This window comes from Euleptes europaea, chromosome 4 (genome assembly GCF_029931775.1).
Source record: "Euleptes europaea isolate rEulEur1 chromosome 4, rEulEur1.hap1, whole genome shotgun sequence".
Classification (NCBI taxonomy): domain Eukaryota; kingdom Metazoa; phylum Chordata; class Lepidosauria; order Squamata; family Sphaerodactylidae; genus Euleptes; species Euleptes europaea.
Window position 1 is genome coordinate 63,214,401 of NC_079315.1, and position 13,791 is coordinate 63,228,191.

The following is a 13,791-nucleotide window of genomic DNA, read 5'->3' on the forward strand; positions in this document are numbered from 1 at the left end:
TGACAATAGCCTTGCTGCTGCGTTTTGGACCAACTGAAGCTTATGGACTATTTTCAAAGGCAGCCCATGTAGAGTGCATTATGATAATCTAACTTGGATGTGATCAGAGCCAGATCACACTTTTCAAAGAACGGTCACAGCTGGCAAGAGTACAAGAATGGAACAATGTGCTTAGAGTAAAAGTAAGTGCGGGGCAATGCAGATCTGTATTTCCTTCTTCATAAGCTGCAAATTTTGTCCATGTTCTCAGTTTTCATACAACCATCACCCCCCAAAAAAAACAACCCTCTGGCAGAAAAGTCTCATATTTAATTCTTACAATGTGTAATTCCACAAGATGATATAATTTGGATCCTGAACTCCAGCATACATAAGCAATATAAAGTTTAAAGCTTTAGTGTAATTAGGTTATAAATTGGGACAAATACACATCTCTTTTCTGGATTTTAAAATTAAGTTTTTAATACGTGGCAAACAACATAAGCAAATAAAATGTTAAAGCCAAGTTCTGCAAGCAGCAGTATTTTAAGACAAACAGTTTTACTTCTACCTCCTAAATCCTAATGCCAATCATAATTAGATAGCTGCTATGTTTTCAAATGATGTAAATTAACAATTGGAAATAGAAACTCTTGGGGACATAAGAGTTTCCATAAATTGCAAAATAATGATAATAAAAATTATTATTATTTGACAAAAATGCTCACATAATGTTACGATACGTTTACTACAGTTTCACTATTATAAATACCTTTAAAGTTGAATAAAAATGATCCCTGGGTATTCAATCTAGTATTAATGAAGTACTCTTTATCAGAGGCTTCTTTAATAAATGCCATACATTCAACTCCATACAGAAAGCTATAACCTAATAGTCTAGAACAGGGGTGGGGAACCTTTTTCCTGCCAAGGGCCATTTTCACATTTATAACAGTGTTCGGGGGCCATACCAGGCATAGATCTCCCAGTGTGGGGGAGGGGGAGAAAGAGGCTAGGGTTGCAAGATCTCCAGCCACCACCTGGAGATTTGCAAGAAAGAAAGAAAGAGGGAAGGTAGAAAGAAAGAAAGAAAGAAAGAAAGAAAGAAAGAAAGAAAGAAAGAAAGAAAGAAAGAAAGAAAGAAAGAAAGAAAGAAAGAAAGAAAGAAAGAAAGAAAGAAAGGAGAGAGAAAGAGAGAAAGAGAGAAAGAGAGAAAGAGAGAGAGAGAGAAAGAAAGAAAGAAAGAAAGAAAGAAAGAAAGAAAGAAAGAAAGAAAGAAAGAAAGAAAGAAAGAAAGAAAGAAAGAAAGAAAGAAAGAGGGAAGGGGGAAAGAAAGGAAGGAAGGAAGGGGGAAGGGAAGGGAAGGAAGGAAGGAAGAGGGAAGGGAAGGAAGGAAGGAAGGAAGAGGGAAGGGAAGGAAAGAAGGAAAGTAAGAAGGGAAGGGAGGAAGGGAAGAATAATTATGCTTTAATATTTTTAATATAATATGTGGGAGTCTCTAGGTTACAGATTTTAGTGGACAGATGTAATATATTAAAATAATTTTTAAATTTACAACTCTGGAAATTTGTAATGTTTTTTTCCCATTGTTAGTGTAAAAGCTACAGTCCATGTCTTTTTTGCTTTAGAAACATTAACATGCCTCCTATTAGAGGCAGATATAATTGCACAAAGCAAATACATAAACATATATAATATATATACAGTATTGCCTCAATAAGAGTCCAGTGTTACAAGTTATAACTCTTATACTAATGACAGAGTTTCTAAAAAAGTTTGTGTTAACTGGATGTCATTAGACACTCCTTATATTTTATACATTCAAAAGAAAACAAAAGTTTACAAATCACTTTTTAAAGCTGAACTGTGAGCTCTTACTCCCAGCAAATTTTAACTCTTTTTAAAATGCTCCAGTTATTAATCTCTTTCCCATCTTTGCCTTGTTTTTTATTCTAATTCCCTTGTGGATACTAAATTTTCATCTCAAATAGCCTTTCTAAGCTTGAGCAAAGTTGGTTTTAACTTTTGGAGGAGATATCTAAGAATAACAAAATCTATAAATCTGGGACATTACACTTATCCATAAACATTGTAGACATTCAGCATTGATGGATGAATAGTGGGCTGAATAGTTGTTTTATTTCTCTTCTTGGTTTGCTTATGCATTAGCTTTTGATTCTGCAATACCAGCAGTTCTCAAAAGGTTTTGGCCACATCCCTTTTGCAAATAAGGATGCTGGTTCTAAGCCATATAAGGGCTTCAGAGGTGAAAGTACTGGTACTGGGACAAACATACCTGAAGGACCACTTATTCCCTTACAAACCTACCCGATCACTATTGTTGTCCTCACGTTCTGAGATCAGGCGGGCAGCAACTAGGGAAAGGGCCTTCTTGGTTGTGGCACCATGCCTCTAGCACCTTCTCCTAAGGGAGATTCATCTGTCCCCTTCTGTTGATATCTTCCTCCAGCAGGAGAAGATTTTTTTTGGTCTGGCATTTCCTCAGTGATCCCTCCTTCCTGCTCTATTATTTAATTGTTGTTTTATGTTTTCGAGTGAGTATTTTAGCTTTGGTTTTAATTGCTCTAATGATATTTTTTTGGTTTTGTTTTAAAGATGTGTTTTTATTATGTTTTTAATCTGTTAGCTGCCTTGGTGTCATAAGTCAGCCTGCAGAGACCTCCTCTGACGAAGAGGAAATAGAAGCCAGAACAGAGGGACATCCTCAGGCAGAAGTCCCACAGGAACAACCACAGGGCCTACAGCCTGCCAGAGTAGAGGATCAGCCAAAGTCAGGAGATGACTCACCATGCCTGCAGCCTGCCAGCTCAAGTACTCCAGTTGGACCTGACACCTTGCAACATGCAGTGTCTCCAGAGGCCTCGCCAAGGCCACTGGAGCAGAGAAGAAAACAGGTTCGTCTGGCAATGCAGCAGAGACGGCAGAGTGCTAGACTGAAGGCTTTACAGAGGAACCTCCCCAGTAGCAGTGATGAGGAAGAGCAGGGCTGAAGCACCACCTGTGAACTCAGCCTCATCAGCATCAGCTGGCTCTGCTACAGCAGCAGGGGAAGGGATTTAAGCCATCAGTTAGGCTTGGCTGTTGTGCAAGCAACTTGTCACCAACCTCTTTGTGTACCGGCCTTGTTTCCCTGCTATCCTTTGGATTCCTGGTATCCTGACTTCTCGGACTGGCTCTGACTAACGCCTTGGACTTCCCTTGCCTGTATTGCTATCTCGGATTCTGCCTTCACTGTGAATGACCTTGGACTGTTCTCCAGACTACGCTTACAGCCCTCGCTCCTCGCCTGCACCACGACACTTGGTGACTCTCATGAAGGTAGAAAGACAAGGTAAAATTTTTGCAAACTAACGAACAAACAAATAAGGGCTAGCCCAAAGCCCATATAAGATTGTATAGGAAGTATGGCAGTTGAGTAATACATAAGAGTACATGAAAGATGGAGCAAGAAATATACAGACAGAGGGAGCAAGTACCTATAAAAGGAGATGCCAACTTTTTTCAGCCTGTTTTGAGAGGGGCTGATGAAGTGCCATCCCAAATTGGCTGACACAGGAGGTGGCGTTAAACTCAACATGGCTGCCAGTGGAGGTGGAGCTAAACACAACACCTCCCTCCTTGTTTTGCAAAAGAATTATATGGAAGCACACTGAACATATGAAGCTGCCTTGGATTAACTAATATTAAGATTAGTAATATCTGTACTTCGGTTGAAAGTATGAAAGACAGCGATGGAAAGACAGCAAGCCTGAAGAAGGAAAGATTGGGCTTCTGCTCTTGAACACTCATCTTCTCTCATGCAAAAACCCAGCTTCCTGGATGAACCCTAAGGCAAGAAAAAAAGTTCCCTCTCTGCTTTGCAAAAGAAGCTTATGACAACAGGCCACAATCTCTATGTCATCATTCTCAACCCCTCTGCCTCATTTTATTCTACAATGAACACATGAAGCAGCTTTACACTAAGTAAGACCATTGATATATCAAGATCAGAACTGGCTGTACTCTGCTTTGCAACCATTTTTGATGACATATGTAATCACATTCATATCATTTAAACTTCCCCTTGGCTTCCCATATTAATAAGCCTTTTAATTTATGTGGCTGGGGATTGTTTTTTAAAACTTCTCTGGTAAAATATATAAAAAGCTTGTTTCTCAAAGAACAGAAAGAGATTAAAAAGAAATGAAGGAAAGCCTGAGGGGAGAGGGAGAAAAAGATAGGGGAATAAAAAGAAGGGAAGTCTGAAGGGGGAATGGAACCATAGACTGAAAGGCTAGATGCTTACCAGTCTTCCTGATCCTCCAATGACTGTGGCTCCTACTTTAGCCATGGGAAACCCTTTCATTTGAATGACAGCAGCAAGTAAAAAAGGCTTGCCTTACTATGGCCCTGCCCACTTTCTGAAAAGCTGAAAGTACTTATGATGGCTGCCTGTACCACACTGGGGAACCCTCTTATGAGTGTGAGTTAAATTTAAGAAATAACAGAAGACCATCAATGTTCTTGTTTGCCCAGGTTCTGTTCATCATGGGGCATCACCCTGACCTCCCCATTTCCCTTTCCTGCAGCCTACACAATGGAAAACAGTGTTAATGGTTTTTGTTTTTTGAGAGGTGGGTATTGCTTTTCTCTTCCCCTCTACTCTCAAGATTTTGATATGGATACAATAAAATTATTTCTGTTAATGTTAATAATGCTTAATAATAATTTTATTTAAATGAAATAAGACTAATAATCTTATTTAAATGAAAATTATGGAGTTCAACTGATGGTTGGGTTGGGGTGGAGCGCGCCGAAGCGGCTTGTTTGGCGGCGGCTTCCAAGGACTTTTCCCACAGAGCAGCTTTTAAGCGAAAAGCTCTGTCCTTTCGGGCTGCGCTGGTGAACTTTTTACTAATAGTGCAGCTTTGCACAGCATGCCCCTCTCCCAGGCAGAGGAGGCAAAGTTCATGCTCGTCAGAGAGGGGCATTTTCAAGTCACACCCAGAACATTTCTTAAAGGGTGGTTTAGACGCCATCGTGGCAATAAGAAACAATCCGATCTAGGCCAGATGAACTGCCTCAGATCACGTAAGTATTTCAGGAAAACTCACGAACAGAAGGTCACTTTAAACACTTCCACACCACACAGCGGCGAAAAAGGAACTGAGGGAGGAGGGGGCGCCCCTCCCATTGGGTCACGTGGTGGTTTGGGCGGGAAGGAACCGCCACGCTCGCCCGGGAGGGGAGGGGCACCCCCTCCGTTACTAGGAGGCTGGAAAAATCTTCCACCGACAGCCTGCGCAGTCCCATATGTGGGGCTGCATGAAGGACTGACAATGAACTTCATTTGCTGAAATTGGTGTGGAATCTCTGCCTCAACTGGAGACAGAACCAATGCCACATTAGATCCAAGTTTGAAGGGACTCCAAATCCAGAGGGTCCAGAACTACTGTAGGTGGGTGAACCAACAATGGAACTATGGCAGTGAAGAAGCTATGGAAATGAGGAGTGCAATGGAAAAACCTGTGTCTGCTGTTCGAACATTCCCGACTGTAGCCCATACATGAAGGGAATGAAATATATGGGTACCACGATGCCTGCGGTGGGCCCCAGAACAGGTGCTGCTGCCATGAGCTCAAGAGACTGGACAAAGTGCTATCATGATGAATGCCACTTCTGAGGTTGAGGAGCTTAAGAGTGTGGCAGATCAACATCAAGCTGCCCTTTCAGACAGTGACGTGCTTTCAACAGCCCTTGTGTAGGGTAACAGGGTCCGAGGAAGCAGCCTGTCCTTTTGTCTGCACATAGGGATTCCAATAATAGCTACGCAAGCTGATGGCAAAGAAAATGATACTTATAGCAAAGAAGATGATACTGATGGCCTTAGCTTTCTTCAGGGATGGTTCTGACGAACTCCTTGGATCCAAGGTACATGAGGTTAGCAGGCAGATCTGACAACGGAGCTGAACGTACATACACTACAGAGGGTATAAGAGCCCTTTCTTCAGAAACCAACTAGTGATTAGAGGTGGATGTCTCCAGCACTGACAAAGCCTTTCCCCAGTGCTTTGCCTTCAAATGGATGACCTCTCTTGTGCCTTAGGGGTAAACTGCTTACAAGCAGTCACATTATGAGTCTCTCCCAAACACAGCAGTTACAGTAATCAGTCTGGGCCATTTTGATGCTGCACTCAGTGAATATTTTAAAAAAGAGCCTTTCTGCGGGAGAAAAGATGCTCTGAGATCTCATATTATAAATATTGATAGAGCTCAGAAAAACACACACAAAGATGTCTATGATTGTATGGAAAGTGAAGCAAAGGACTATCCTTCCTCCACAACAGTGAAGGAAGTACTGAAGGAAGAAATGCTCTTCCTCATTGGTCACGTGCTGGTTTGGGGTAAAAGGCGAGAACATGGCTGAAGGTGTGAGAGCACTCTTTGCACTACGTAAACTAGTGGAAAGCTTTATAGAACATTTCCCCCCTCTATGGTTGGCCTGCATATGCACAGTCCCAATGTGGAATTGTACAGAAGCAACTAAGATTAACAGAGTTATTCACTTGGGTGCAAACACTTTAGTTTAGACCTCGGGGTTGGCAGTCATTGTAATGCCCTTAAACATTCAAAGCTGATGAGGGAGCTTTGCATGTGTGCCACCATAGTTTAGACAGAGCTCTAAAAGTACTGAACGTAAAATGGATAACTGAAATCAGCAATTGGCTAGATATTATGTAAATAGGGATCTGATGAGGGCACTGGTAGAAGGTCCCTCATAAACATCCAATTTTATATGCTACCCCTGTATACTTATTTATTTCATTTGTACCCCGCCTTTCTCTAAAGCGGCTTACATTGTTCTCATCTCCATTTTATCCTCTCAACAACCCTGTGAAGTAGGTTGAGAGAGTGTGACTGGCCCAAGGTCAGCCAGCAAATTCCATGGCATGAGCGGGAATCAAACCCAGGTCTCCCAGATACTTATCTGCCACTCTTAACCCCTACACCACATGTGATGCTCTTCATCAGAGCCCTCATTAAGCTAGGGTAACCCTGTTGTGCGGCGGGGACAGTATGGGATGACCAAATCATCTCATGATTCCTAAAACTCCAAGTGATTTACTGGAATAATTTGTGGAGGGGACACTTTTTATGCTGAGCACATCAGTCAAACACTTAGCTGCTTGTACGGTATTTGGGGGAGAGGGAGAGGGTTGGAACCTCTTGGCATGGTTAACATGCAGCATAGAATAAACATCACTCTTGGAGCCAGGGTGATGTTGCCGAAAAGGCTGGCAGCCTTAAAAGTTTAGGTCGGGAATCCACTTTTTCCCCTTTTACTAGGTTAATAACAGCCTGGTAGATGGTGGTATCAATTAATAATACCATGTGGAGATCTAAAGGTAAGATTCCATCTAGTCTCCACATGTACCTTATTCATCCTTTAACAATGTAGTCCTAAACAGAGTTATACCCTTCTAAAGCCCACTGACTTCAACAGACTTAAAAGGTTATAATTCTGTTTAGGATTGCACTGTGAAAGACGAGATTCAAGTCCAGTACCATCTTAGAAACCAACAAGATTTTCAATTATGAGCTTTCCAGAGTCAAAGCTTCCTTTGTCAGATACTGTAAGAGGCCTCCATAGAGCAAGATTTTAGTTTAGATTTAATGGTATTTTAGCAACTGCTATGTTTTTGCATTATAAACAGAAAATGTCAAATCTGAATAATACAGTTTACAGATATCCTGATTCATTTGGTATGTACTGATCTCATAAGCATATCTTTTGGGAACTTTAGCTAGAACTGGATATGTTACAAAGTGCCACAGCACTGCAAATAAAATTACTAGGCCTGTCTTTCCTCACATTTTCAGCTCTTTATCTCATGTATTATTGTTTTAGAATCTTTTAAATTAAAATTTGTAAATGACATCAGATATCAGTACAAACTAGTTTTTATTACTATCCATATCTAAAGTTGGAACAAGACATTATAGGAAAATACTAGATTCTTATCCTGTCTTTCTCTTAAAAGGCATTTGTAGGGGAGAACTGACATGCGGATCAGTATAAGCCCTTTCCCTAGAGAAGTCATCTGCAAAAGCATAATACAAAAACCAAAACTTTCAGGGACATTTTTCCCATTTTTATTCCAAGCACCCTTTTTCAAGTTTTCTGACTTTTCCATGTATTTGCTAATTTCAGTACTAGCCAAATAATATAGCCAAATACTGGGGCTTAAGTTTAAATTTACTCTTAGAATCGATGGATGCCAATATAAATTATTGTTTTCTTTGTTTACTTACTTGTGACCCATCTCATGGGCAATAGTAAATGCAAGATTCAATCCATTGTCCTCTGCAATGATACACTTTCGTTTTTCACTGCACATCCCATTCAAATATGCTATGCCTAGGAAACACAACCACCACAGTTAATCATTGTATCTTGTATTATTGATCATTTCTACTGTTTCCAGTCCTAAATGTTCTATAAGGACAGAATCTAGCAAGTTCCCATAGGTAGGGATGCCAACTCCAGGTTCGGAAATTGAGGGCGATTTGTGCGTGGAGCCTTGGCCGGACAGGGTTTTGAGAAGGACTTTAGCAGGGTTTAATGCAATAGTGTCCACAGTCCAAAGCAGCCATTTTATCCAGGGTAACTGATATCTGTAATCTGGAGATCAGTTGTAATTCCAGGAGATCTCCAGGCCCCAACTGGAGGTTGGCAACCCTACCTGTAATGCAAAACCTGTGAACATGCTGCTGGCAGGGATGATTCACACTTCAATATGTAAACAAAAGAAGAGTTGTGCAGTATCTTATAGACTAACAAATTTACTGATATATGAACTTTCATGGGCTTGAACCCACTTCATCTGATGCTGTGAAGTGAATTTCAGACAGCAAGAGTTTTATACACACAGAGATAAAAAAATTTAAAGAGAAAAATAAGGTCCAACAGCCCATTCCTGAAATGATGGCGTACAGGGATGGCGAGGAAGAGGGGCAGCGCTCCTCTTCCTAAGCCGATTCCTGTATGCCGTAAAACAAAAAAAAGCCATTTTGTGGCCATTTTTGTTGTTGTTTTACCGGGGCTTTTTGCCCCATAGGAAACAGCGAGGCTGCGCCTGCTAAAAAGCAGGCGCAGCACTGCCATTCCTGGAGCTGGTGTACTGGGCCGAATCAGGATAGGAAGCCGTCTAACCGGCAGCTCTTCCCTCCGGAACACCCCCGGAACGCCCCCCTGCACTGGCACGGCCTCTTTACACCGCGGCCTGTGCCATGGAGAGGCTGCGCTGGCAGAGGGGCGAGGCGTAGTCCCACGGCACTCAGCCACCGCCGGGACTGGCCTCACCGCCAGTGTAAGTGCATGTAATCACGTGATTACACGCATTTATGCTGGCAGCGAGGTCACGCCACCTCCTGAAGACTTTCGGTGAAAATTTTCAGGAATGCGCTGCAAGTCATCAGTACCAGAAGGGCAATCCAAGTCCAGAGTCAAGTTCAGTTCCAAGGTCAGGGTAGCAGGAGTCCTGAGAACAGCAAGAGTACACAACCGATACACAGAGTTGCTCCCACAAAAGCCCCATCTCATTACTTCAGCTGTCGAAGTGGAAGAAATTATTGAGCTAATAGGTAGCCTGAAGTCTGGCAAATCCCCAGATCCTGACGGTCTCCCTGTTGAATTGTTTAAGAAATTTATTGATTGGTGGGCCCCACTTCTTGCCAAATTATTTACTTCTATTGACTTGTATGGCATTTTGCCAGACTCCTGGCTTAATTCAATAATAATCCCTATTTATAAGAAGGGTGATCCTACTTTACCTGAAAATTTCCGCCCCATTAGCCTTTTATCAGTCTTGGGCAAATTGTATGCGAAGCACTTAGAACAGCGTCTCCTTAGATGGGTAAGGGATAACTCCATCATCGGCCCAGAGCAAATCAGCTTTTCCAAAAATAAATCAACTTTGGATCACTGTCTGATTCTTGCCTCACTTGCAGAAAAGTATATGAAACTGGGTAATAAGAAACTCTTTGTCGCTTTCATTGATTTAAAGAGTGCCTTTGACTCAATCATCAGAGATAAACTCTGGTCTAAGCTGATTAGATTAGGAATTGATCTTCGTCTTTTATTCCTTTTAAAAAAATTACATTCATCCACAACAAGCCAAGTAAAGTACTCCTCAAATGGCGGACTTACTGAGAAAATCCCATCTAATAAAGGAGTGAAGCAAGGATGCATCCTTGCTCCCCTTCTTTTTAATTTATTTCTTTCAGACTTGGCTTGTGCTTTAGAACCTATCAATGGTCATCCTCCAAAACTAGGAGGCAAAGCAGTATCTATACTTTTATATGCCGATGACACCGCTATTTTATCCTTTTCTAAAATTGGACTCAAACGTTATCTAGGGGCCTTTGAGAAATATTGTCATCTAAACCTTCTTAAAATTAACTACTCTAAGACTAATGTCTTAATTTTCTCAAAGAATTGGTCGCCCTCTAGTTGGCACATTGGAAAGGCCAAAATTCAACAGGTAAAGAGCTACAAATATCTGGGTATTACCTTTAATTATAACCTTAAATGGGCAGTATACAGAAATAGGACTGCCAAACTAGGGAGAATCTCTTCAAGCCAACTGAAGTCATTCTTCTTCTATAAGGGCAATCAATTTGTTCCTGCAGCAGTCAAGGTATTCAACTCCAAAATTTTACCCCAGATTTTGTATGGTATTCCTATTTGGGTCAATGCTTTTAATCGTGATTTAGAATCTGTTCAAGCAAATTTTTTTAGACAAATTCTGGGTCTCCCTAAATGTGTTTCTTATCATGCAATTTGCTCTGAACTAGGCCAAAATTTGTGTGAAACCAAGGTTTGGTTATTAACTATTCGATATTGGCTCAAACTATATTTTAGAACTGAGCTTTTATCATTGTTGTTAAAAGAACTTCACAATACCTCCTGGGATTGTATAATTTTGACCAAAATAAGATCTATCGAGTTTCTTTGGAAGATTTGGCTCCAACTACTGAAGCCCACATTTTTAAAATTATTAAACAGCGTCTCTTAGATATGGAGCTTCAAAAGATGCACCCAATCCAACCTTATGTTTGCTCTTCAGCAATGTTGGGTCTTATGAATAAAATTGACAGTATCCCCCACTACTTTTACAATCTGGATATCCCTATCCTCCGTAGAGCATTCTCTCTTGCTAGGGTCAATGCCTTTCCATCAAGGATGCTGTATGGAAGGTACCACCAAATCCCAATACAGGAACGGATCTGTCCTTGTGGTTCCAACTCCCTGGATACAATTGAACACATACTGTTTGACTGTTCTCTATACAAAACATCCCATGGGAAATGGTTAAAAACTTGCTTTTATTCAAAACATCACCTGTCTAATAAAGTAAAATGTCAATTTTTATTGAATGATTTAGTACCGGAGATTACTGAGGGTGTTGCCAATTTTCTAGTGGATGTGATGAAAGTGCAAAAACTTACAAGCTCTGATATTTGATTATATTGTTCTTTGTTTTATTTCACTGATTTTATGTTTTATGATCCCTTTTTGTAACAATTGTAATAATTTTTATGCCAATAAAGGTCTATGAATGAAACACAGAGTTGCTCCCACAAAAGCCCCATCTCATTACTTCAGTACAATTCATTTATTTCATTTATACCCCACCTTTCTCCCCAATGGGGACTCAAAGAGGCTTTTATCATTTTATCATTCCATTATATCCTCACAACAACCCAGTAAGGTAGGTTAGTCTTGAATGTATGTGACTGCCCTAACGTCACCCAGCAAGCTTCCATGGCAGAGTAGAAATTCGAACCTGGGTCTCCCAGATCCTAGTTTGAGACGCTAACCACTATACCACAATGCTTCATAAAGATGTTAAACAACTTGGGGGCAACATAGATTTCTGCAGTGCTCTTCAGGATAATTCCCACAGGCATAGGAATAGTTCTTTATCTCTTTATTTTATCTAAAGGAAATTCAACTGGGGAAAAAAGCAAAGCAAAGCTCCCATTCATCTGTGGCTAGTGAACACAGAGAGCAATTTGTTGAGAATCTTCTATAATTTCCATACTGTTGCAGCAGCAAGAATATCAATCTGCCAAGCACCTCACACAGGGAGTTTTTTTTTTTTAAGGTAGCTCCTTTAAACAGAAAGCTGTATTTACTATGGAGGCTGGCAGAATTGCCATTGCAATTCCTAATATTTCTCTAAGGCTAAGCCTTAATTTTACTTGTTATTTTCGTATGTTTCATGCCTGGCATATTCACTGGTGACGAGTATAATGATTCAGACAAGCTCTTCTTTGTTAGCTACAAAAAAGCAATTCTTTTTTCACTCTGCCACTGCACTGATTACTCTATTATTTAATAAAATAATAACTCTTCATGTATGAAATCCGTAGTTAAAGGGTACCCTATGAATACTAATGAGCTAATTTGCATATTTCATGAATATTAATGAGGTATGACCACGCCCCTCACACGGCACAGGGTGATGTTAGATGGCCACACCCACCACCGGAAGTGGGTACACATTGAATACTGATTAGCTATTTTGCATAATTCATGGATATTTATGAGGTTTAATGAATATTAATGAGGTGTGACCATCCCCCCACTCCTGCATCGTCGGAAGTGATGTAAGCTAGCCACTCCCACACTGCTATGACACCGGATGTGATGTGCACACATACATATGCGGCCCCACCCCACACAGCAGCAGAAGTGACTGGCAATACCCCCTCCCATGACAACACCAGGAGTGAACTTACCAGGCACCTCCCTTCAACGTCAATGGGCGACCTTTCTCTAGCACCGCCCACCTCTGCGGCATTGAACTTCCTCCAGCGCTTTCCTGCCCTGGAAAGGGGCTATCCACCAGTGGGAAGGGCTGAAGGCCACCATGTGACCACATCTAGCAACATGCCCCGCCATCCTGACCAATAGTAAAGGGACAGGGACACACTCTGCCCCATGCCCCCCCAGGGGTGCTTTTAGGAAAGAAGCCATTTCTGCTAGCAGACATGCACTCACACTCTTGGGGAGAACATGGGAACTCCAGCCAGACGCCTGGAATTTACCACCCCACCGCCATTGGTGAGATCTGACTTTGGGAGGTCTCTTTTAAAACAGATGGAACTTTGCAGTCACCCTGCTGATGAGATGGACTTTGGAATACCCAACCCGTTGTGGTGTATTTACCGGACCCCGGTTGATGAGTTTGCAGATGAGGAAACGCTGGAGGAGCAAGACAAGGAAGATGCTTTAAAGGAGGAGCAAGACAAGGAAAATGCTTTAAATGAAACCATGGATGTAGAAAACACAGTATCAAACTCACAGGTAACCAGGTAAAGAAATGTTTGTAGGTGGGTAGTAAATAAAGCCAGGGATGGCAACTGCCAAGGCATTTTCATGGTACTATACTTTTTATTATTACTGTGTTGCAGCTTGATGATGATTTTATCCAGGCTTTTGCCAATCTGCACATTGGTAACCCTGTTGCTGTGAATGTCTCCTGCGTATCGTGTTTTTGTTCCAGCGTACAACCGTGTGACAAGAAAAAGAAGAGCTAGTTTTGTTGCAATAAAAACATGTCTTTTTTAGCCCTGTGTGGTCATTCTGTTGTTAAGGGGTTTGCAATGGAGACACTCAGTCAAGAGGAGGTCTTAAGGAACATATATTACACGCCAGGAGAAGCAGAGTGCTTTGGCAAGGTGAGGCCTCTTTCCCAGGCTGCCAAAAAGCAGTGTAAAACTCTTATTCAAAATAATGTTGCT

General features: G+C 41.3%; 1 protein-coding gene across 1 annotated transcript in view; it reads right to left on the bottom strand.

Annotated features, from left to right (window-relative positions):
* The window catches only part of ADAMTS19 (ADAM metallopeptidase with thrombospondin type 1 motif 19), a 117,961-nt gene that overhangs the window by 59,701 nt on the left and 44,469 nt on the right, over positions 1-13,791 (bottom strand). Inside the window, exon 7 of the mRNA XM_056848030.1 lies at positions 8,293-8,398. Within this exon, the coding sequence (XP_056704008.1) occupies positions 8,293-8,398 (106 nt within the window). The remainder of the gene's footprint in view (positions 1-8,292; positions 8,399-13,791) is intronic.